Below are 26,353 nucleotides of genomic sequence, written 5' to 3' on the forward strand. Positions count from 1 at the left end.
TTACGATTTACAGTAGACTTATCCATCCATCATTCAATTGAACAATCAATCAGGTGTTTCTTTGTCTGGTTTCACAGTCATGTTCTCTGTGTCTAAAATAAAACCTGGAATGTGGTTGGTTTTCAAATATTCTGGAGTGAAAAAATGAACAGATGAATGATTATTTCACCTCAGCTCCCAAAACTCCAAACAATTTCATCACCTCTGAAATCTCAACCTGAAATTACAAAAATGGTCAAACGCACACTTTATGCTGTTCCTTCAACTACGTCTATGTCCATTATCTGCACCTATTTACATCTTGGTTTCTTTTACTATACACTTTAATTGCTGTATAGTTCCTGTTTTTGTCTTTCATTTTGAAAATGCCTAATGGTCAGTGGATTCCTTTTATTGGTACAAAAAAAATTATCTTTTAAGAAGACAATATGGCATTTTAGTAAATGTTATTGTTCTATTTACAAGAAATGATAAAATGATGAGTATTCCTAAAGAACCTTATTAGTTATCCATTCTAAACCATTATAACTCATGAAATGTATTAACATACCATTTTAACATTTTTATCTAGCTTTGACTTAACAATCAAGCTATATAGAATGAAAATATTGACATATTAAAATCAAAATTCTACTTCGAGAGCAAAGAACCAATTACTAAGATCAGAATAAAGCACACATGAAGTAAACTAAGACAAATATTTTTTTTAAGAGAGAGAGGGAGAGGGAGAGGGAGAGAGAGGGAGAAGGAGAGCAGGAGAGAGGGGGAGAGAGAGAGAGAGAGAGAGAGAGAGAGAGAGAGAGAGAGAGAGAGAGAGAGAGAGAATTTTAATATATATTTTTTTTAGTTTTCGGCGGACACAACATCTTTTTTGTATGCGGTGCTGAGGATCAAACCCGGGCCGCATGCATGCCAGGCGAGCGTGCTACCACTTGAGCCACATCCCCAGCCCAAGACAAATTTTTTATATATAAAACTGCACATTTTATTGTATTTGAAAAGAAATAGTTCAGCAAGAGTTTGTTATACTAGAATAGAGGCTCATTCCTAACATTTTTCATATGCTGAATATAGCATCATTATTTAAATGATCATATTAAACTAATATACCTTAATTATAATATCTTTTACAACTATTATATATTACTAGATGCATTTTAACATAATTAATCATAACAAATAATATGGATATAATTATAACATAATTAAATAATACAAATACATATACACCTATTTTCCTATATCTTATCGTCAACATGTATATTATTGTGTTTAATAATGTAACAATTGTTTTTCAAGAACAATCTCTTTATGGATTTAAAGAAATCCTCTAAATCTATTAGAGAAATTGAATATAAGTTAGATTTCTTTAAGATTTAACAATTTTTAAAAATAATGGAATAATTCGTGTGTGTGCTCCTGCCCTCATGAAATGCCACAGTGAGTGGAAGGGTCAATATCCCCAAGGAGCCCTGTTTATGAGTGATATTAACACCAAACAGAAAGCTTAGCAAAGTCTGTTTCTAAAAATAACCCTGTGTGTCTCTTGTTGTCATCATCAAGCAGAGTCTCGTGTGCTTTGTGGCATAGCATCCAGGCCTCCTCTTTGCCTTTCCACAAGCATTGCTACCCAAGACCTCCCCTTTCTCTCAAGGTGGCCAGGATGAAAAGAATTCTGCAATCGCCCTAAGCATTCATTAAACAACATTATTGCCCCTTGAGCAGACAGTTATCATGTTGTTTTGGCAGCAGGAAGGAATCTGTGGTTTCACTTGAATGTTATTCTTCTTTATTTAAACTACTAGAAATAACCCAAAAATGACAGAATGCTCTTTCTATAAATAATCATTCCAGTGTAGAGTTATATTAGGAGGTAACTCAGATGGCATGATAACGCCTAACAAGCTAATCTTAGACCTGCAATGCCATAAGATAGAAATACAGAGGCTAAGAATAACTGACCCAAAGGAGTCAGCCTGCTAAAGAGAGGCACAGACATGTGGGCACCTGCAGGTTCTAATGCATATAATGATCTAAAAGCCTCTTTTGTCCAGGATGGCAATAAATTATGTTGGTCATTAATATTATAATCAATAATGCTTTATAACATATTGATTTATAGAAATGGCTCAATATTCTTCTTATAGGAAATAAGTGTATAAAAATTGGTTGATGGAAACCAAAGAATTGGCTCTTTCCTAAACTTCATCCCTATCTAATTAGTAAACTTCATGCTTGTGACCCACAGAATATGCACTTTCCATACAAAAAAGTAAAATTTAACTCAAGAAAAAGTAAAATATAACATCATGAGTGTATATAAATATTACCACTCAATTTTCACCAAGAAAGTTCCAACTGGACCTGAATTAGACAAATTAAACATAAATTGAATTGAATTAGCTAGATTAAACCTTTATTTCAGCTCAAGAATTTCACATTGCACATTGAAATCAGGATTTGAATGGGTACACAGACTTTATTAATCCCATGTTTCTAGATAAAGACCAAGGTGGGCATAATTCAAACATTTTGGCAAAAAGAAATAAATCCATAATATTAATATTTCAAAAAAATGCTCTCCTACTAAAACATTAGTAATAATGTGCTGTTTAAAAGCTGGACTAACCTTTGATCTGTGTATTGTAAAACCTTGGCAAACAGATGCCATATGCATTAGGAACACTGCTTCTGTCCAGAGCATCTGCCCCAGGACAGAGATCACTCTCATAGAACTTTGGAGTTTCCCTGAGCTCACCGCAATCTGGAATCTGTTTGTCAAGCACTGAGAATGTGAAGTGAGACTCTTCCAACTATACTTTCAATATGGTTTCCTACTTGTACCTTGATTCTCTCAGGATTAAGAAGTCTGCATAGATGTTTGTTTATAAATATAGCTGATTCCACATTTTTAGTACTCAACAGATATGAATAAAATTATCCTACGCTGAATGTTATTCTCTTTGAGAAAAAATGACAGGAGTTGAAACCAGAGCCTGCCATTTCCTACCCATGGTAATCATCAGTGTTTCAGTCAGCATTTTTGCTGCTGTCATCAAAAGACCTGACAAGAACAATTATAGGAGAAAACATTTATTTGGGAGCTCACAGTTTCAGAAGTTTTAGTCCACAGATGGTCAACTCCTTTCTTTGGGGACTGAGTTGAGGCAGAACATCATAGCAGAATAACATGATAGAGGAAACTGACTCAGGACATGGCCGTCACCACAGACAAAATATATTCCCAAGGCAGACCCCCAATGACCCACCTCCTCTAGCCATACCCTACCTGCCTACAGTTACCAGTTAATCCCTACCAGGGTATTGATTCACTGATTAGATTAAGGCTCTCATAACTGGATCCTTTTACCTCTAAACTTTCTTACACTCTCTCATACGTGCTTTTGGGGTACACCTCATCTCTAGACCATAAAAATCATCAAGTGCCTTACCTTTCTGAACCTGTTTCCTCAGCTGTAAAATATGAACACTGCAGCAATTAAAGCATAAATCAGTGATAAGGCAATGCATGGAACAGAGAAAATCTTGAACCATTAGCTATTATATCAATAATAAGAAGACTGACAAAAAAAGAAAAAAGAAAAAAAAACAGTTTGATCCCTCACTTCCTACATTTTCACTAAACAACTAGAAAATCAGATGGGAGTATAGCAGAGAAAAACATGAAAAGGGCATCTGGTAGTGTTACCTTTGGATTCAAAATACATACCTGAAATTTAATTGCATTCAGATTTTTAAAGGATGATTAAAAATAAATTATAATGATGTTCAACTCATCAAGAGCTTTTTCTAGTTCACCCTGCATGGAATTCCCTGAAAACTTTTGCGGTAAATATTTTTACTAAAGCAAGAACTCTCAAACTACAATGTCACTTGAAGAATTCAGTGAAATATTCTTGCTGTTTGTGGGTTGGCTTTTTGTCTTAATTTGGTTTATTTCAATTTTGATTTTAACTTCAAGTTTCACATTTTTGAAACAACTTCATGACATTATCATATTTGAAGCCAGTTTGGAAATGTCGTGCCTTAGACACTCATCAAAATTTACCTAAAACAAATGGCAGATAGCATTCACATCACTGCAAGTGGGTCAACAATGAACAAAAACTATGAATTTAAAAATTTATGACACAAGTGGTAGAATATGAGGAGAAGCAGAAAAGTAAAGTTGTGGGTATTTCCAACCTTATCAGCATGCAAAAGCTCAATCATAAGTAAATGACTAGTTACATTCTGTGGTCTGGTAAATTTCTTTCTTCCTTAAAAGTGGTTTCCATTGTATTTAATTATTGGGTATTTAAAAAACACTATGTATAAAAGACCCATCGCTTACTTCACTGTGGAAAAGTTAACATTATGATAATGAATGGAAAAGATATTCTTATAAAAATAACTTTATAACATATTCTTATAAAAATAACTTCTTATAAGAATAGCTTTGTTTTGTATTCATGAACCATATCAGCTTAGAGTAACCCTAAACATAATGTGCTCCTAACACTTAAGAGGATAGATCATTTAGTGTTGTAAAAAAAAAATGTTGTTTAAGTTAAGTTTGTTTTGTGTAATTGACTTAATTGAAAAAGAACTGAACTAGAAATACAAGGTATTTTCTAGTTCTTCTGCCTTCCTATTGCCAGTCTTCTGGGGTTAGCAAACAGGAAAACTAACCAGACACAGTTGTGCATGTCTGTAAACCCAACTACTTGGAAGGCTGAAGCAAAAAGGATTATAAGTGTGATGTTAATCTTAGCAACTTAGTGAGACCCTCTCTCAAATTTTAAAATGAAAAGGGCTAGGGATTTAGTTCAGTGGAAAAGTGTCCCAGGCTCAATCCCTAGTACCACAAAGGAACAAAGGAAGAAAGAAGGAAGGGTAAGGGAAGGGAAGGGAGAAGAAGGGAAGGGAAGTGAGGAGGGAAAGGGAGGAGAAGGAGCAAGAAGAGAACTGCTAACAGCAAAGGCACCTAACAGCATCCCAAGCTAACCACTGGCACTTCAACTTCCTTGTCAGAACAGGATAACCCACAGCACGGCCACACTGACTGGAAGTACATTCCAGTGTATCTTTGAATTTCATTTTTAAACTTTTTAAAAATCATTTCATAAACTTTCATTTTAGTTAAGTTGTTTTCAATGTAGTCCAATTCAGACAAAAAAGAGTTAAAATGTAGTTATCATTCCATGATGTAAAAATTGTTCATTATTCTTAAAATGTAATTATGACAACCTACTGGCAAAGACATTGCATCCTGGATATTTTAAAGATCCTTTTTCTTTCATGTATTGAAAACAATACATATATTATCAAATTTCTCTAAAAATTTTCTTTATCCCTAAGAGCCAACCTTAAAAGAATACTGCATTTAAGTTCACAATAAATACTTGTAACGTATCAGACAGCAATTTTGACTTTCTTCCTTTCTAAAAGATGATTACTTTTACCTAGAAAACCCAGTTTTTCTTCCACAATTATGTACTGCTGTCTTTTATTAGGAGATCCTATCTAACAAAATAGTTCTAAGAAACACAATCTACTCAGTACTAGTAAAATGTCATGAAAATGAATTAGCATCCACGATTTAATTAAAATCAGAGCCCATTTGCTTTACTTATTTAGGTTTTCAGAAACAAGTTTGATCACCAATGTTCACACAGTGGAAAACACTGCTGGTACCTAGCTAACTTCTATTCTTGATCCTTCTTTCTTCTTCCCAATAGGTTCATATAGCCACCATTCCCACATCATCCAGAGCAACTATTCTTCTCAAAACTTGTTGAAAATGGGTCAGTGGAGATGGATGTTATTTGGGCCAATGAGTTATGAAGCATAATTTGCTTAGGACGTTCCGTTCCATTAAGATTCTTTTCTTAAAAGGACACCTCAAAGAAGCAAAGTTTCCCTTGTTTGTCTCTGGAAGTTGTCCTGTAATGATTACCAGGAGGCCTGGACCTGCTACGGAGGGGTTGTAACCATTGGAGAACGGATCTTATGATCACAGAACCCAATGCTAGAACTAGTATAGTGGCACTATATGAGGGAGTTGAATGTCCCTGACATCACTGTGTTCCTGGTAGTGCCTGACCACCCAGCTTTATTAAATGATAAAAGTCCTTATTTGTCATTTTGACCAAAGTTTTCTTTTACTTGCAGTGGAAAACACCTAATATACCTAGTTCTACAATTAATCATTGTTAGTATTCTGGTGTAATAGCTTTGTGTGTGAAGATGAAAGGGCCATTTTTTAGAAGATGTATGCCTATTTATTATAAAAAGTTCAAAAAAGGCAGGAAAAAAATCTCATAAAAACAAATTTCCCTCCCCTTCACCAAAGCACAAACAAAGAAATCTCTCCTGATTTCTTTCTATCTGTACATGAATTTGTTGGGGACGTGAATAGATAGATAAAAATAATAACTTCATCAAGATCTTATTGATATTATTTTTTTTAAAAAACTGAATTTAAATTTAGCAGATTTAAAACTGTATTTGAAGGAACTATAAACATGCTTCCTCATCATAAAGAGATACTATTTCCAAAAATATCTAAGGTTAAATAAACTAAAAAAAAAAATTTTTTTAATCAATGTTTGGAATCTTTTTTTTTTTTAAGTGTGTTTCTATTTTAAGCAACAGAGAATCTGTTCCTGCTCAGGAAAAAGATATCAGCACCTCTCACATCTTTCCATCTCACCTCTCCCCAACACCTTACATTGGTTTGTTTTATTAATATGTCAACATTGCCCTACTTTATAACATTTACTTTCTTTCCTATAACCACAGTCACATATTGTTTAAATGAATTCATCATCATCACCCCTATGACTTTCACAAAGTTTTCTCTTCTTCTGAATTTACCTTATGTTTTAGGCTACTCTCTTCATTGGGTGGGTTTTATTGTCAAATACTCTCTTTTAGATTTAAGGAGTCCTACTTTGTCCACCTATTTTCTTTGCATTTTAATAACATCTTAGCTGAGGGTAACACTGGATTGTCTTTCTTTTAGAACTTCAGAAATTTTCTTCACTGTCCTCCATCATGGAGTGATAAGGTTGACAAGTCTTCCTAACTCTTAGGAAGGCACTTCCTCCCAACCTCCCTGTCCGCAGGCTCTGCTTTCCCTGCCTGAACACCTGAAGAATGATTTGTCATTAGCCAATCAGAATATGAACCAGTACTGAACACTTACATCAAATTTCTCTAAAATATGGGGAGCTCTTTTAATACGCTCATTTCCCTTTTCTTTTTTAATGAAATCATTTTTTCCCTTTTTATAAAGATTCCTTCTGTTTCATTGTTTTAGGATATCAACTTCTGGGACGAGAATAATCTTTCTGACATTTGACCTTTGTCTTTCAAATGTATTGACTTTTCTCTAATTGTATTACCTCATTTTCCTTGTTTCCTGAAGGTTTCAAGCTTTTCCTCCTTGTCATTCAAGATTTTCCATTAAAGTTTATTCAGTTTTCTGCTATTTCTAAGAACAATTTTCGTTCTATAATTATCATGTTTTTTTATATTCTCAAGTCATTTATTTAGATCTAAATCTCCCTTTTCATCTCATTTTATTGTTTTATAATTCTCACCTTCGAGATCTTGCTTTGTGGAATTTATGTTCTTGCTAAAGGGTGTAGCTCTGGAAAGCGATTATTAGACAACCTGAGGTTCAATGAGTTTTCTTCTTATTGGGATCTCTAAGATTAGTGGAGGAAGGGGCATCTCAAGGTGCTAAGGCTCATCTCCTCAGTTAAAAAGTTGTTTTCAAGCCTCCCCTTCTCCAAAGAGAGCACGTTTGTTCACCTTCCTCCATTTCACCAGTTTCTCTCCCAAATCATTTCTCATATTCCTCCGTCAAAACAGAAAACGAGAACAACCAAACATGCTGAGGGTATCCACCCTGTTTGCTTCTCTCCAGATTTGGAAATGTTATAATTCTCAGGAAGTTGTCAACTTGCCAGTAAAATCTGAAGAAGGCCCAGGAGACAAGTCTCTATGTTCTGATCAAAAACTCCTGCTTCCATTTTTTTCCCTTGGCTATTTGTACCATGATGTATGTTCTACTGGGTTATATAGATTTATTTCCTCTTATTATTGAATATTGGAGCAGGTAGAGCAGGTATTTGGGGGGGTCACTTAAGTATCTATTGATGCTGAGAAATTACATGGTGTATTTTCAAATTTTTCAACTCTAAAATCGAAGTTACCTATAGTATGTTTTTAGTATTTAATATCCGAATGTGGGATTCTTTTGGAATCAATCCTGCAGGGTTTTATTGAATTTTCTTACTTAATGAACATAAAAGTCTTCACCTCTGTCATCCTCAGAAATATGAAACACTCATTCTTGCCCCCATTCTCAATGGGCCTGTTTATAATTAGTTTTTGATTGATATCTATCAATTATCCCAATTGGTAACAGATTTATAAGTGAAGAATCTGTCTTAGAGAACAGCAAAACAGTAATTATAGGGAATATTAGACGTGATTCTCGACATGACAGTGGCATTTCTTAGACTTATATTTTCATAATTAGAGTGTGCTTTTCAAGTAGACATAAATGATTGAATCCAATATGTTCCCTTCTTCTCAATACCACACACCAAGGAACAAAAGGATTAAGGAAAAGTAAAGGCACGTTTTAATAAAAATTTTAGGATTTAGAGTTAAATGTTTTAGTTTCATACATTAAAATGAGAATACATGGTAAAAAATTGAATTGTCCCTTATTATAACTGACATTAGTTCTGTACAAACTCTAGGAAATTCCTTTATAATAACTGTTCCAGTACCGTGTGGACAGCTCTGCAGTCCAACATGTTAGGCAGCATGCCTGGGAACAGGAAAATACCCCTGCTTTTGCCAGCGCCTGCTGAGAGACCTGAATCAATATTTGTATATGCTTCAGTTTCTGCCACAGTTATCACTTACATTGGCCCACGCTGGCCACAAAAGGGGAGATGTACTTGGAAAAAAATGTGTCAATCATAGTGAATTCCAAGATTCACTATTATAAAAATTTTTAACAGAAAGGTATTCACAGACTATGTTATAGAACTCTCTATACAACATCTGAACCTTACCCAAGATATCTAGCATCACACACACACACACACGTGTGTGTGTGTGTGTGAGTGTGTGATGCGTGTGTGTAAGAGAGAGAGAGAGAGAATGCATAATAGCCAACAGAATTAAAATATTAAGTGGGAACTCTGAAGTAACTGCTAATGACAATTATACAAGAAAACTAAAATCTTTAAGTAATTAATCTCAAGAAAACTTCCATAGGGATTTCATTGTTTGATTACATCCCCTTCAACTTCTTTGTCTTTTATTATTACATGAGACATACACACACACACACACACACAAGCCATCCAAAAGTATAGACACAATTTACATAAGAAAAGGACTAGTCTTATCAGACCAAGATAGCCAAAGAAATAATAGATTTATATGATAGCTAAAGAAACCTGGTTACGGGAATAAAAATTAATTTCCCCATGTGACCTATAATCTAACTCATCTGGTAGAACATGGCACGGAAGAGTGAGGATCCTAGTTTCAATCAGTAAAAATACTAATAATTGTACCACATTTTAAATACATGCTGATAAATCTGAACCTTAATAAGAATGCTAAGAGATCAGGAGGTGGACACAATTATTCTTCATTTTGAAGATGAACAAACCCATTATACAACTGGCTAGTAATGGAGTTCATGTGCGAATAAGCTCCTAGGACAGGGCTCTCTCCAAAACTCTGAACTGCACCCAAGTATCTTTTCTCTCTTTCAGATTCAAAGACTCCATCCACTTCTTAGCCTACAAATCACAACCAGGCCATTGGTCCAAGAGGAAGCTGAACAAGATCAGTGGGTAAATTAAGACAAGCAAGCTCCTAATTCATCAATGAATTCAAAGGGCAGACCCTACTGATGCTGGTTCACCATCATCATCACCCATTCTCTACCCCAGGCCAGTTTGCTGAAGGTTGCAAGAGCTGGGGAGACTTAAAAACCCCAAAGTCCATACTGTGGCTCTCACTAATGAAAACTGATACTTTAGGGATAGATTCTAGGCATCACATTTTGTAGAACACTTTTGGGCACTCTGAGAACCAGTGCCTCCCAGAAAATCCACAATATAGATTCAGTAAATTACATTCAAGGACATACAATATGAAATAAAATCAAATACCATACATCATCATCAGGAGGATGAAGTTATGTTTCAAATTTCAAAAGTAAGTAGAACACAGAGTTTCCTTATTTACAAACAGGTTAGAGAGTTGATATTAACCTACATCGTTTTCCATTTAATAGCTAGGGATTGCGGCTCAGTGGTAGAGCACTTGCCTCATATGTGTGAGGCACTGGGTTCAATTCTCAGCACCTCATATAAATAAATGAATAAAATAAAGGTCCATCAACAACTAAAAATATAATATATATAAAAAAATAGCTAGTACTTCAGTGTTGCTTCTGGTATAAAAGGTAACAGCATGGACAATCTCAAGCACTTCCCTGTTAAAAATCTCAACGCTTTGCGTACAAATCACTAAGAGTCAGGGAAATGACAATTTCAGCTGAAATGGAAGTACAGGTGTATGTGATGATCAAAGACATGGAGAACTGGCAAAGCTCGTAACACCTGTGGCCAACCTGTGTAGAAGGCAGGGCTGTGTTTCTGCCATATGAAAGAAATATCAAACTTGTACTCAGAGGCAAAGACTAGAAGGATATAGCATAGTACTGAAAAAACAGCAAAAAGAGTTAATTTCAATGAGTCCCTCGATATTTAAAAAATATAATTAAAGTAGATATTAATATATTAATATATATTTTAATATTTAAGTGACAACTCCCATCTGAGATACACTTGCTGACCTGTCCAGAAGCTGACATCAGTTTTCACTCTGATAATAAATTAATGTAATTCTGGTAGGTTTACTTTGGTTAAGCAGACACAACTTGTTAGTATAGTTCCTGTCACTTAAGTGTATAAACACCAAAACTGTATAAAATTGATGCTTTATTCTGATTTCATGAAAAGACTGGACCAACAGAAGGATCTTAAAAATCAATATGACTACCAGAGTTTTAAAGAAAATTTGCTTCAAACAGGATGCGAATAGATGAGAAGGTGTGTCAGCGCCAAAGCAGTTGCCCTACCAACCTGTGGAATATTGATTGTTTTTACGCCTAGCCCCACAATGTACAGGCTGCTTTATGTTACGTTCTTATCATGGAAAGCTAGACAGTGATCTGTAATTACAATTAAATCAACGTGGGAACTTAGGGGATCTGAGGAAGAACTTTAAGCCAATTTAGGTAGAAGCATTCAGAAGAAAACAGAAACAAAGAGTCCTAAAAGCTGAATTAGTAATAAGAAATAAATGCAAAAAGCAATAATTACAAGTAAATAACATTTCCTGGAGAATATGCTCTTTTGAAAAATATAAACTGATAAAGCTGACAAGATTCATCTCCCATCAGCACATCTTTGAGAGCACAAGCACACACAGAGAGAAACAAGAAACTGGAATCTGTTCCTGTTATCCTTTAAAATGTTGCACCTGCTTCTAACACATTTATATGTGTGTATGCCACTGCATCTGCCTGACGATGCTAGACTTCCCAAATGTTTTTGACAACAATTAAAATAAGCATCTACTAATAATAATTTTATTTCATCCTAAACAGTTTCATTTTGGGCTGAGGAGAAAAAGCCACATTGAGGGGGGAAAAAAAAACTACCTTTAAAACTCTGTGACAAACACATTTCAGAAGGTAGGTCTATAAATAGATGTGCTCTGTATGCACACTGTAAATACAAAATTGTCAGGCTGGCCGAGTCTGCAATTTAAACTGAAGCCCCAATATGAACTTACCTGATTTTCAAGTCCTATTAGCATATGCTTAGAATCAGTTCGAATCTCCTTTTTCTAGTTGCATAGTAAGGCAAAACACCTTCCACTACATTTTACTTATCTCACTCTCATCTTTCTTCCAAAGCAATACTTTGCAATTTCATTCAGAAGCAGCCTCCTTAAACAGACTCCGGAATATGCACAGAAACAGTAATGGAAGGGATCTAAGTTAAACCCTACAGCGGCACCAAGAAAACATCAACATCAAACCGAAAAAGCAGTCATTTCTGAAGAGAGGTGCTTTTCTTAGCTGCATTTCCCAAGCCAGCCCTCTTTCAAACATAAAAGGTCTCAGTTATGAAAGAGGATCTTACCTGAGCTGATCATACTGTGCATTCTCTGCTGAGCCAAGAGCTGCTCCCGTCCAGCCACCCCATCTGAGGAAAAACAAGAGTCACTCTCGTAAATTGTCTGCAGCATATTCCAATCACTCTTACTTCAGCTACATGAAAGATTCATCACTGCTCAGTGCACTGGCCCCAGGAGCTACCCTGGCTGGTCCTCCCTCCTCCCTGAGGAGAAGCGGCAGAGGATCAACTTCGACAATGATTTCATTTCTGCTCAGACGGACATACACTTTTAAAAAGACCTGGACACTTTCCCCCGCTACCAACCTGTGTGCAAAGCAGAAAGGATAGAGTGGATGCTATAGCTCTCTGGAGTTTTAGGTTATCCAGGAAACTAGAAGCAGGTGGGAAATAGGAATGTGCTTCGGGGTTATTTCTTTGTCAGAATAAGTAGCAAAATATTAACTCTACCCACGAGAAAAAGAAACCAATTAAACCTGGCTTATAGTTCTTCAGGCTGCTAGGGGTTTCGTTGCAAGAACCTTCAGTCCTGCAAGTGGCTCCAGCCGGTGCCCTTGTATCTGTTTGTGTGTGTCTCTCTTCCCTTTCTCAGTCTCTCTCAGCTCAAGTTGGCTAAAGCTAGTGATAATCCATTTGCATATGAATCAACAACAGCATGGCCCACAGGCACAGAAATAGAACAATGGTCGGCCTGAGCCAAAAATAGGTCAAGCATGGCCGAGTGATTGGAGCCTGCATTAATGCATTTAAAAATACCCCAGCAAACCCAGCTGTCCAGCCTCTATCTTTCAAACCATAATTCTCTGTTGCAGGGCCTTAAAAGCAATTAACTCTTTCCTGCCTCCAAGCTCGTTTTACACACTGTTTTCATACTGGCGATTTGAGTCCAAAGGAAGGCAAGGAAAAAAAAAATTAAGAATCATAATTCAAAGAGGGCAAATGCACATACATTTAATTTCATTTTATTTTTGTAGTATGTGTTTTTGGAAGAGAGAGAGAGAGAGAGAAAGAGAGAGAGAAGTGCAGAGCTCTGTATTGGTTCTAAAATAATACTGGAAGCTTTTGCTCATAATGTGGTTTCTGCCTCACCCACGCACAGCAATCCTGGTGTTCTATTTTTGTTGCCTGTTTCTCTGGCTACACTGCAGTTGGCTGTAGCACTAGAAGCTTTTCTGCCTTCTAGTTTCAGCACTGACAGGAGATTTAGTAGAGGTAGTTTCGGAAAACAAGCACACTCCAGAATAAAATTTTTATGAAGGACTGGTTTGATTTTTTTACTTGCTATTTATGTAAGGCAATTGTCCATTTCACGAATCCTAATGTGGTCTTAGTACCACCTGTCAATTTTATTGCATCCAGTTCCTACTCTATCTAAAAAACAAAAACATAAAAGCATGGATGGCTAAGATCTGAAATTTCTCCGTCTTTCGCTCTCTTAAGCTAAATCCAATTGACTTGAAAAAGGAAAAGGAAAATTTTGATACTTTCCTATGGATGCAGAACTACCATGTTTGTGCACCTGTCGATAAATAAGTAAGTATATTTAGTACTTAAATATGAATATTCTGGGTTTATCTATACATTGGTTGTCTGAAATATGGATGCCACTTTTCTTTGGAATAGCATTTATGATAGTTGATAGATTTCCAGACCAGCACACATTGTGACATTCACCTGTAAAGTAAATGCACTACAATAGGTAGAATAAAAGTTCTACAGTCTCTGGTGTACATTTATATCAGTGTCTGTGAGAAATAAATTCTGCATCCCAAAATGGAATGCCAGCATCTAACTGCTCCCAAGGGCAAACACAAAAGTATAATCCACTGGTCATAGAAGCTCTTCACTCTTCATGGAAGCTTTTCTAAACTAAATCAGCAAGAAAAATACAATTCCTAAGGCATTAGTAGCAACAGAGAAAGAAAGAGGAAAAGCAGATTGCTGCAAGGTCCTCAGAGCAATCTGACAGAAGAAAAACTTGGTCAACCCTAAGGTATGGGACATGGAAAAGCAAAGAAGTGTTCACAGAGTTTTGGCTAAAAAAAAAAAAAAAAAAAAAAAAGTTAAATTATTTAATAGCGAACCCACTGCTGAATTCCTCTTCTTTCATAGATAACTTCTGTTCAGTATACCACTTCTTGAAAAAGCACATTTAGACAAGTGAGTTATAAGATTTTTTAAAAAATAGTTATTTCAAATAGCATTTGACTTAAGCTAAACAACAAAATCTTATGTTCCTATCAGTGGAAAAAGTATTTGATTCCATCTGATATTACAAATAAGCTTTCCATTAAGAAGTGTGTGTATGAAATTCAAGGGATAGAAATAATGTGGATCTGATAATTTTCCTTGTGATGATGTATTTATATAGTGATCACATATAGCATTCTAAACCTGGGGTTGGGGTGGGGAGGTTGGCCACAATAATCTTCAAATTCTGCCTCAGGAAACCACTGCAGGATGTAAAGGTACCTGGAAGCTGCCTCATTTTGCCCAGATGAGGCTCTCCCCTCAACCAGGGAAGCTCCACTTATATCGGTTTACATTTGGGAGTGCAAAATTCTGTTTTTTCATTTTACTTAAAAAAACATTTTTAGGGGCTGGAGTTATGGCTCAGTGGTATGGTGCTTGCCTAGCATGCATGAGGCACTGGGTTCAATCCCTGGCATCATGTAAAAATAAAAAAAATAAAGGCATTATATCCATCTACAACTAAAAAATATTTTTTAAAAATTATAAATAAATAAATAAACATTTTTATTAAGGTATATTTGATAAATTAAGATTGTATATATTTGAAATATACAATCAGATGATTTGAGACAAGCATACACTGAAAAAAATCACCACAATCAAGCTTTTATCCATCTCCTTTGCTAGTTACTATCCTTCCTTCCTACCTTCCTTCCTTCCTTCCTTTCTTCCTTCCTTTCTTCCTTCTTCCCTCCCTTTCAATCTTTCTCTCTAATGGAGTCAGGCCTAAAGAGGCTTGCTGAAGGTAACCCAGGTAATTAACCATGCAGGTCTAGCATTCATGCTCTCCAGTCAGCCATCTTTCCCCTTACTAAAATGATGCAAATAATTACCTGAGATATTCAGAATAAAATTTAATAGGATCTATGGATGAAAAATAGAATCACTGTTTAAATGTGTCAAAGTATTTAACAGAATATACAAAAATCATGATAAATATATACAGGATAACAAAATCATGATATATACCTATATGTCTTTGCCATTTTGTTCAATTGCACCATAAAACTGCAATTGATAAAAAAGTATCTCCAAGTTTTTATAGTCATTAAAAAAAAAGAAAGAAAAAGAAAATTGAAGAAAGTTCCAGAAGAGCATCTCCAATTTCTCAGAAATTCTGGGAAAGGGCATTCCAATGTGTATTCTTCAAGTTAAAAACTAACAAGTTAAAAAATTAACATTTCATCCCTACATGCCTTCAGCATTTTTTTTCATTAGCAGTCTTGTCTTTCATTTAACTCTTGATAATGAAAAATTACTCAGTGTGAAAAGATATTGGACACATTGTGAAATAGATCCACTTGTCTCTGGGAAGAAATATAAACATCTTCAAAACAACCACCCATGATGCTGATTGCCACAGTTCTATTATCCAAAGCTTAAATATTAAGAAGGTTAATTTTTTTTCTTATACCATCACAATATCGGTAAAGATATGTGATTGATTTGATTATTAAACCAATTTTACTGATTTCGGGAAAAAGACATACATTTTCTTTTGTATGAATCCTAATAAGCTGATATAAATGTCAAGCTAAAATAGGAGGGTAGTATTATGGTTTATATATGAAGTGTCCTCCAAAAGCTCATGTGTGAGACAATGCAAGAAAGTTTAAAGATGAAATAATTGGGTTATGAGAGCTTTAACGTAATCAGTGCATTAATTTGTGGACAGGAGTTAACTGTGTGGTAACTGTAGGCAGATAGAGTGTTACTGGAGGAGGTGGGTCATTGGGGTTGTGCCTTTGGGGTGAATATTTTGTCCCTGGAGAGCGGAGCTGTCCTGTCATCCTTGACACTGCTCTACCCCCTTACCTTTCTCTTTTCTTACTGATTCTATGTCCTGAGCTATTTTCCTCCACCCCACTCCTCCACCATGATGTTCTCCCTTGCCTTGGGCCCTAAGGAATGCAGCTAGCCATCTATGGATTGAGAGTTCTGAAACTGTGGGCCCTCAAATAAACTTTTCCTCCTCCAATTGTTCTATCCCGGTCTTTTGATAACAGCAGTGAGAAAGCTAACTAAAACAGGTGGCTTTAAAAAAAATTTCAATATAATAAATTCTAATTCAGTTTAATAAGCATTTTGAAATTGATCTAAATATCATACTTTATATTTATACAGGTTAAAAAAGGCCAATAAGCAAAAACAAAAATCTACATTCTCTATTTACTAGAAAGTAGGAATGGGAATCAAATCCTAATATGAAATATTACTTAAAAATTATGATAATTACAATTCTTTTTATGCAAGTATGTAGGCCAAAAAAACCCTCAAAATGTATTAAAATTCTTATTACAGAAATATCTTCATATCTGTTTCTCAGATCAGGCTTAGTAATACCTGAAGACCCCACTATAAAGAAGCAAGGCAAATAGTGTAATGTGATTTATATTACCACACAATATATATTCTGTTTGTGTGCAAGAAAACAGACTTTTCATGCAGTGCCAAATCCTGTGATTATGGACTCTATATAAAGTTTTAAAATTTGTCTCCTTGAAATACTGAATGTGCTTTACAAGAAAACTACAAATTACTCATCAATAACTAGTATCCTCCATTCACTCATTCACCAACACTCTCTCTTTGCTGGTCCTCACATTTCTCCAACGACTGTTAACAGCAATAAAGTTATACACATTTGTTTACAATCAACAGGGTTAATTCTCTCAGACTCCCAAGAAACAGGATGGAAAGGGAATGATAAAGTAACTTTTGCTTGGTAATTAGCTTATTTATCTGAATTTTCTCTTTCTTAAAGGAACAGCACCCATTCTTACTAAATAGAAGATACTGCATTCATAAGTAATTATTCCCCACTGAAGAACCCCAATTGGTCATCAAATGGCTTTCAGCTGAGAAAAGAATGTCTGGTCCCATCAGCAGGTAGTTTGAGAAAATATATCTGCAATGAAATTTCAGGGAGCCTGTTTTACGTGGAAACAAAACAAATCAACAATAACAAAAATTTTAGAGTCACAGGCCTTGCTTTGCTTGAAATGAAATTTTTTCTTTCTTTCCTTCAAATGTTGATCCATGACTTATTCTATTTTTAGGAGATTACACGGGATCAGGGTCACCTGGGAACTTGTTATAAATGAAATTTATTGGGCTCTACCCCAGAACTACTAAATCAGAATCTCTGGAAGGAATCTGTATTTTAACAAGCCCTCCAAGTGATTCTGATGCACAAATAATGTTTGAGAACTACAAGATTAGATCATCTTTTCCAAAGCAATAATTAGATGACTAAAAATATAGATGGATAAAATATCTTTTATGGTGCAATTTCAAATTAGCAAGTATTATTAGAGAACGATTTTTAAAAATGAAAATAATTAAACTAGGTAAGAGACTAAAAACAATGCCAATAACATTCAAAATATAAAGAGACTGAGCAACACCAGAAAGTGATCTTTGCCTATTGCAAAATGAGACCAGCATTTTACACTCAGATGATGGCATGTGTCCACTGCTCTTCCCAGCTGAGCCACTCTGTTCTAGATTCTATTTTTCTGAGTGTTTGCCAATCCATCAGCCCTTGGGCAACTTAACAGCTCAAAGCAACCAATGCAGGGGGAGAAATCAATATAGTAATGCATGGTCCTGTAATTAGAGGGACAAGTAAAACTTAATGGTCCTTTGAGAGAACCAAGGGAAGCTGTTTTTTTTTTTGTATGAAAGTCAGTTAATCTATATTGAACATTTATTTCATAACTACAGAGTGAGCTCTGAAGATATAGATGCATAGAGGGATGTCACGCCTCTAATTTCATGGAATCGTCAGATTTAGAAGAAATACTGAAGATTTTCAGATTTAGAGGATAATGACCATACAGTGGGATAAGAAACGCTGTAACAGATTTTATTTCAATCTTCCTTAAATTTGAATTTATAACCATGGATTCAAAATAATAAACCTTGTAGCGTTGTTAGGAGGATTACAAAGAATGATATCATACCTGGCAAACAAACAGGCATTCAATAAATGGTAGCTATTAATACTATAACTAGTAACAATGAAAATGCCCTTCTTTGAACCTTTAACTGCAGTGATTAAAATATTTGAGAAGCTGTTACTCATCTCTTTTTCTAAGGGACTGTATAATTTTTAAAAAATAAGTTATGCAATTGATTAAATATTGAGTTCCTTATTCATAGCCATAAAAGCTTCATTCATCAACTTGAAAAGCTAGTCTCTTTGCTTCCTGTTGTATCTGGCACATAGTATGTCACAAAATAAATACTTCTGTAATGACAAATGATTTCTTCTCCAGGGGATGCTATTAAGTATCTACTGATCTGGAGTAAGTCCCTAATGTGCTATTTGACAGCTAATATTTCCTTGTTACTATGCATTTTATCATAGTTTCTTATTAAAACACCAATTCAATAATAATTAAAAATTTCATATCTGAAAAACAATCCTTTGATGAAATCATGTAATGTTTAATTACTCTTTAATTTATTGCCTTTCTCTTGCCTTATCATTGACCCTGCACATAGAATATCCAGTGGAAAGATTATAAGATAAATGATCTTGCATGGTCTCCTGAACTATGATTGTCATCTTGTACAACTTGAGTGAACCAAGAATTAAAATAGCTTTCTCATGAGATATTTAAGACATTGACACTAAGAAACTAATATAAAAATGCGTTCATACCCCCACTTTACAATATTGTATCTAGTAATGGGCAACAATGGCGGAGCTTCTAGAAAAGTCTAGTTGTCAGTTGCACTGGCTAGTGTCCACATGCTCTGCTTTCAACTGGTGAATTCCTTTGAGTTTATTATTTCCTCTCAATATTCTGAACTTCAAATCCAATTTCCCCCTCTTTCAAAATTCACTTGAGAAACTTTTAACACGATTTTCAACATTTTGTACATACAATATTTCTGTGACTGTGAAACTAACATTTCACATAAGAAAACTAAGCAAGTTAACATCATTTTACATTAATGAATGTGGTATATATTCCTAAATGTAGGTATCAGTACGCAGGAACTAGAAATCCTTGCTTTTGCTTAAATGGCATGTAATGGTTCATACTGATAATGAGACATCACCTTTCTTTAGTGAATATGTACTTTGAAATACGAATCAACCTTGACTAATCTATCTATGTTGACTAAGGCTTGTATGCACAAGCTCTCTATGGGATCAGAAGCTCTTAAAGGAAATTTCAACTTCAACACAGTACCCTATTTTTGGCTGCAGTGCTATGAAAATAAAAATTCTGCAAGTCCAGTTAAATACTATTAGCATCGTGATCTCTACCACTTGATAAGAATCAAATGTGTAAGTTCATGTTATTCTACAAAATAAGTCTTTTAACATTTAGAAGTAAATGGGATTCTGAACACCAAAAATTAATTCAGTCATGTGTAGAATATGGATAAATACTACCTTTTAGACCTGTGATAAGACTACTTTTGTATGAGCTGATATAAATATAGCAGATATCATAAAACCAACCCAAATCTTTTCATGTATTTGTTTCTATAAAGGACAGTGTGATATTCACCAGACCATGCCATGACCTGTCACCAAGTTAAACTGGAAGAATTCTGGAATGCTTGCCTCTGAAATTAGCATATTTTTTAATGTTGCTATTCAATTCTGACTTCATAATCCAATCTAGTCAGGTGACAAATACCAAATCTAAGAAATAGAATGTACCTAAAACACAGTTTATTTGCTTTTGTGAGAAATTAAAAATATATATATAGCAGAGGCATATAACTAAATTATACACATTTGCAATTGTCCATATCCCACAGTGATATGGAGTCATGGGTACAGAATTGGTCCTATTTCACGACTGTCATTTCAAGAGCAGAGGGGAAGGGCTCCAAGGCCATTCAAGTTCTGACCACAGTCTGACTTAGCAGCTCAACCTTTCTCCTTTTCAAAAGTTACACAATAGATATGATGCACTGGTGACCCCTCAACACAAATTCTTCATTATTCTAAGCTTTAACATCTGCTATTCTTGCAATCCAGAGTTTTTATCCCTCCTTTTCTATCTAGTCAACTCTTTTTCATTTTATTAGTATATAATGCCCTTTTTGCCTATTCAAATTCTTTTTGCCTATAAAATTAGTACAACACATTTTCTTTTTGTTCATTTTGCCTGGTAGAAACCTTCCTATCCCTTCTTTTTTTCATCCTTTCCATATCTTCATTTTAGGCATGGCTCTCTCTTATAGGCAGCATATTCCAGGATTTCTTCCTCCTTCATCTAATATAAAAATCTCTTTGCACTTGGTAAGTTCACAGAATGGAGACAGCAGCTCTTGCTTGGGAGCTAATAGGAATAAAATCTATTCATTCTTCAAATCTCTGTCCAAAAGGTTATCTCTTTCGGAAAGCATTCCCTAACCTCAGTAACAGTGAATGAGAAAACCTAACTCTGCTTTCCAGTCGTGACATAAATCACAGAATATTTAAATAATTTGTTTACAGGTCTATTCCCCACAAAAGACCTCAGCGAGTCACGAACAGGAAAAGGTCTTTTATTTATGTGCTTATTCCACACTGCCTAGAAAACAATAAGTACCAAACTTGTGTTGATTGAACGGATACACACAAATCTACATACATACACATGATGCAGTCAATATCAGTACACCTCCATGCATAGTTATTTTCAAAACCAAAGTTCAGGCACATAATTTCTATCATCTTATGCACCATCTCTCCCCATTCCATCTACCACTCTTCTTCTAATCTCATCTCTGGACTTGGTTTCCTCCTTAGAAGAGCTGACCTTCCATAGCCGTCACCATCACCTGGTCACAGAATGATGATTGTATTATACACAATACTTTTCAGGACTATTTCATAAGCATGATAAGTTTTATGTCATCAATATAAAACACAGGGAATACAGATTCTTTATAATGCTTTACTTTCTCTAGAATTTAATACAACAATTAGAAATTCAATATTCCAGAGAACTTATTTAAAATATCTCCATTTCTACACTGAAATATATATATATATATATATATTTTTTTTACTGAAAAGGATTTTTTGAAATCCTGACTATTGTTCCTATGCTCTTAGGATTCTCTGTGGCTCTGTCTAATGGGCATGCTGGCTCCTATTACAGTTCCTCCACAGGACACATGGATATGGCTCTTCTAACATTATCGAAGCTCCAGTTAAAAGGAGTTCCACCTTATATTCCCATTGACTTGAAGAGTCTCTTTTCAGCTTTTCAGATACAGTACTTGGCCTAAGCCTTTTGAAATATAGCACTTAGTTCTTAAATTTTCTAGATCAAAGAGAGATATTCTTGGAAAATATGGACACTTTGGCTTCAGATACTAATTTAGATATGATTCCTGAGAATTAATGCATCTTTTACATGAAAGACAATCACAAAACCTTCCAAATAATGTGTCATGTTGTATGGAGAAGTGTCTCTGGATTCAGGAAAAAAAAGTATCTAATTTCTGTGTCTGCCATTTATTAGGCAGTTTTGAACGACACATTGGATAAAATGCTTAACCTTTCTGAGTCACAACCCTCTCATCTTATAAATGGGGTTTTAACATCTGCCTTACAGTATACCTTTAATATTTAAAAACAGTAATTTTAAAGTTTCTAGCTTTATGATAAGAATATAATAGTACTCAATATACAGTAGTTGTTGTTGTTATTATTATTATTATTATTATTATTATTATTATTATTGTAACCTAGTATTTGTATGTAAATTAAGAACTGAATAATTGAGGACCTACTTAGGTTTCTGAGTTCTGAACTAAGATAATTCCTGTTTATCAAGATCATCTACAAACATCATTTAACATTATGTGAAAATCAATAGATTCCTCTATTCAAGGTAAAATAGAAATTAGATAAGAAAGATTAGGATGGAAATTCTCATCACATTAATATTACTTTCCTGCTGCTAAATAAGCCATGAGCGTTCAACAACTCACAGATTCCTAACTGCAAAATGATAAATAAGAAAATGATGGTATATGCTAGGTTATTTGCTATGTTCTCTTTGTGAGGCCAAATCCAGCAATGTAACATGAGGAACAGAACAGGATAACAACACTCACAAGAACCAGAACCTTCACAGTCAACACTGAATGACATCTATGTTTGGCCTTTACTCCTAACGTTAGAATATCCTCAGTTTCCAGTCCATTCCCCAACTAAGAAAACAAGAATCTGTTTTCTTTACAGATGGCAGGGATGGTCTATTTAAAAATCAATATACTAACATTAGTTATTTCACCTGAAGTTCCTGGTCCTGTAATGAATTGGGGACTGTTGTCTTCTTATTTTGGTCATATCTGGAGGGAATTCTTAATATCCATGACTATAAGCAGAAGGAACCTGATGGAGGCCAATTTCAGTTATTTTAAATTTCAAACCTTAATTGGACTAAAATTTACTACTTTTTTAACTATTTGAAAAATTACATATTGATTTCACAAAAGCCAGTCCTACCAAGGAAAGCTAACATCTAGAGACAATTAATACTCTGAGGGCTAAAAGATGAGGAATTTAAAAAATGAGTTAATGGTATCCCTTTTATAAAAAGGGGAAACATTGGTAGAAAATGACATTCAACAACCTGTGTGATTGAACTTCACTTAAAATATACATTCACTCTAAATAGGGGCAGCTGTACATGTAACGTTGCCTGAAAAAGATGAAAGCTTAAATTCATATAGGAGGTGAGAAAAAAGAACCCAGAATCACCTTCAAGATCTATTATAAGGAACCTATTACTGTAATTTATTTAAAGTGTAACAACAATAACCATATTTTAAAGATTATTTGCAAATGGATCATAAATTATTCTTTAAAACACCTTGAGAAACTGAGAATCATTAAATAGAATCTATTGGCTTTCAGACATTCAAATATATATGATTCAAATCCTTTGATAGGAAAGAGCAAGATTAAAGTGATGCTCAAAATTCTGAATCTGTGTCATTAAAACAACGTATACAAAGTTATGATATCTGCTTCTCTGATAATAAAATCTGGTAACTTTGAATTCTCATAAATTATCTATGTAGCATCGATTTTAGAAAAATTGAAACTTAAAGACTGAATTAACTTGATTTGTATAAATTTTAATGACTGCATATGTCCAAGGGAAAAAAAGTCTCCCAGAAATTGCTACATGTATCCAGAGGGAATTTTAAATATTCCAGAGTTAGGCTTCTTCACATGGGGTGAACTGAATAACAAACCACAATAGAATGATGAAGACACTCTTCATTGCATGCACATTCTTTTCTAGGATTTTCCTGTGATCATGAGAACAATAATGTTGGCTGACACATTTTACAAATCCATTATCAAACAGATTGTTGGTCAAAATTATCTCCACTTTGCCTTTATGTGTTGATTTTTTTCTTTATTTATTTTTCCTAAACTTGCCCTCATTTTTCTTTTGGTTCTTCAAAACTACTGTATCCAGACTATCTATCAATGCTTTCTCTCAAATATCCTTTCCATTTATTTTAAGTATCATCTTCATTTTAACAATCATTGCCTATTCTTTGAGACGTTCATTCAAATACGACTGTTTGATGCTTTACTTTTCTCACATAGAAATCAGAAGTCAAATTTCTTCTTGCCCTAAAGCTAAGAATATATTTCTTACCCATTAGTTTCCATAAAATTTTCTCCTTCTTTCATCTTTCTTTGTAGTATATATCAAATGCATAATTCAGTGTCTGGCTAATTTTCTTACTGGGAAAACTGCAGCAGAGGCAAAAGTAACACTTGTGACCATTACTTCAAAAAAAAAAAATTGCCTGTGAAGCAACACATTAGCATTTGCTTTTTTTTTTAATTTTAAGAGTTTCCTCATACAGTTGGGCATGATAGCATGTATCTATAATCCCAGTAACTCAGGAGACTAAGGCAGGAGGATTGCAAGTTCAAGGCCAGCCTCAGAAACTTAGCAAGCCCTAAGCAACATAGTGAGACCCTGTCTCAAAATAAAACTTAAAAAGGGCAGGGGATGGGCTGGGTTGTAGCACAGTGATAAAGCATGCCCCTAGCATAGGTGAGGCACTGGGGTTCCTTCCTTTGCACCACATAAAAATAAGTTAAAAAATAAAGGTCCAGCCATAACTAAAAAATAAATAAAATTTTAAAAAATTTAAGGGCCAGGGCTGTGGCTTAGTGGTTAAACACCCCTAAGTTCAATCCATTGTAGCCACCCTCCCCCCCCAAAAAAAGTTACATGATACTGTCACATGTCATATAGGGACATATCAGTCAATAACAGACCATATATATTTTTTTTTGTGGGGGGCAGGGTACTAAGGACTGAACTCAGTGGCACTTGATCCCTGAGCCACTTCCCACCCTTATTCTGTATTTTATTTAGAGACAGGGTCTCAAAGAGTTGCTTAGTGCCTCGTTTTTGCTGAGGCTGTCTTTGAATTTGTGATCCTCCTGTCTCAGCCTCCCGAGCTGCTGAGATTACACCGCACCCGGCCAGCCCATATTTTTGATGGTGGTCCCATAACATAATAATGGAGGAAAAATTCCTATCACTTTAGTGATATCACAGTACAACACATTACTCACATGATTGTAGTAATTCTTATAGCACTCGCAATCACGTACAGTACATAATACTTGATAGTGAAGTACAGGTTTTTGTGAATTTAGTGAGTCCTAAATGTTCACTGTTCATAAATGAAGTCTATAGTGTTGTCCTTCATGCTCTGGGCCTTAACATTCACTACCTACTTGCCTCACCCAGGACAGCTTCCTGTCCTGTCCCACAAGCTCCATTCATGATCAGAGTCCTATACACGTACACCATTTTTTTTATCTTTTACTATGTATTTTTTATTGCAGTTTTCTGTTTAGATACACATATGTCATCATGTGATCATTGCCTATGGTATTCAGTACAGTAACAAGCTGTGCAAGTTCATAGCCTAGAAGCAACAGGCTATACCATACAGCCTAAGTGTATAGAACGCTCTACCATCTAGGTTCGTGCAAACACACTGTGATGTTTGGATAATGACAAAATCACCTTATGGCACATTTCTAATGATGTTCCTGTTATAAAGCAACATACTTTAAGACTTACCACTTAATGCAACCTACAGGCAATTACAGTATTTAAACAACAAGTATTATCAGCTCTGACAAATGGTGGTTCTTCTAAAGGCTCATGGGTAGAAGTAAATTCAGTATTCAAGCAGAGTTAGAATGATCAGAGAGGTCTTTATGTGACTAGACAGGAATTTCAGGTGTATCTAAATGTCACTACTCCTTCCATACTACTTTAATCTATGGCCTATGAAGAAAAATAATGTCCTTGGATTCCTAAAACTGTACTCTTAAAAGTATGCCATGTGACTCCAGAAAAAAATAAAAAAATAAATACATGAATAAGGGCATTGTTTGATTGTGTTTCCTTCAGGATTCATGTTCTTAATTCTTCAATATGATTTTTTAGCCTTGTGTCATATTCATTTCCAAGATTTTTTTAGTATAATAATATTATAAACATTATTGCTGGAAAGTAGTTGATACCAAGACAAAAATACAAACAGTATTCACAGATGAGGGAAATCATTACAAAAAAATCCCTATGGTGAAGCAGCCAAGGAGACCCTTTGACAGTGTGACAGTGCATGGTGGGGAACCATGATCCTGTCCTTGGTTTTGGCTCAGAGCCCCTCTACCTTGCCAGAAAGAACAGAATCAACTTTGCAGAGAAAATGCAGCGCAGTCAGAGGTACAGAGGATCCTGGGTGAATGCTCATCTCATGCCTCAGGAATACACAACTTACAACAGGCATTTGCTGAAATATTAGAAGGA

The 26,353-nt window shown here is 35.0% G+C and overlaps 1 protein-coding gene across 29 annotated transcripts in view; it reads right to left on the minus strand.

The window, feature by feature from the left end:
* Positions 1-26,353, minus strand: part of Hdac9 (histone deacetylase 9) — an 860,512-nt gene that overhangs the window by 466,677 nt on the left and 367,482 nt on the right. For 26 of the 29 annotated variants that reach the window (XM_078040000.1, XM_078040015.1, XM_078040005.1 and 23 more), the window contains one exon: positions 12,264-12,326. In XM_078040000.1, the coding sequence (XP_077896126.1) occupies positions 12,264-12,326 (63 nt within the window). Of the gene's footprint in view, positions 1-11,910; positions 12,015-12,263; positions 12,327-12,563; positions 12,679-12,733; positions 12,984-26,353 lie in introns of those variants that run through there. The other 3 variants (XM_078040009.1, XM_078040010.1, XM_078040016.1) reach the window with 3 other exon arrangements.

The sequence above is a fragment of the Ictidomys tridecemlineatus genome, chromosome 2 (assembly GCF_052094955.1).
Source record: "Ictidomys tridecemlineatus isolate mIctTri1 chromosome 2, mIctTri1.hap1, whole genome shotgun sequence".
Classification (NCBI taxonomy): Eukaryota; Metazoa; Chordata; class Mammalia; order Rodentia; family Sciuridae; genus Ictidomys; species Ictidomys tridecemlineatus.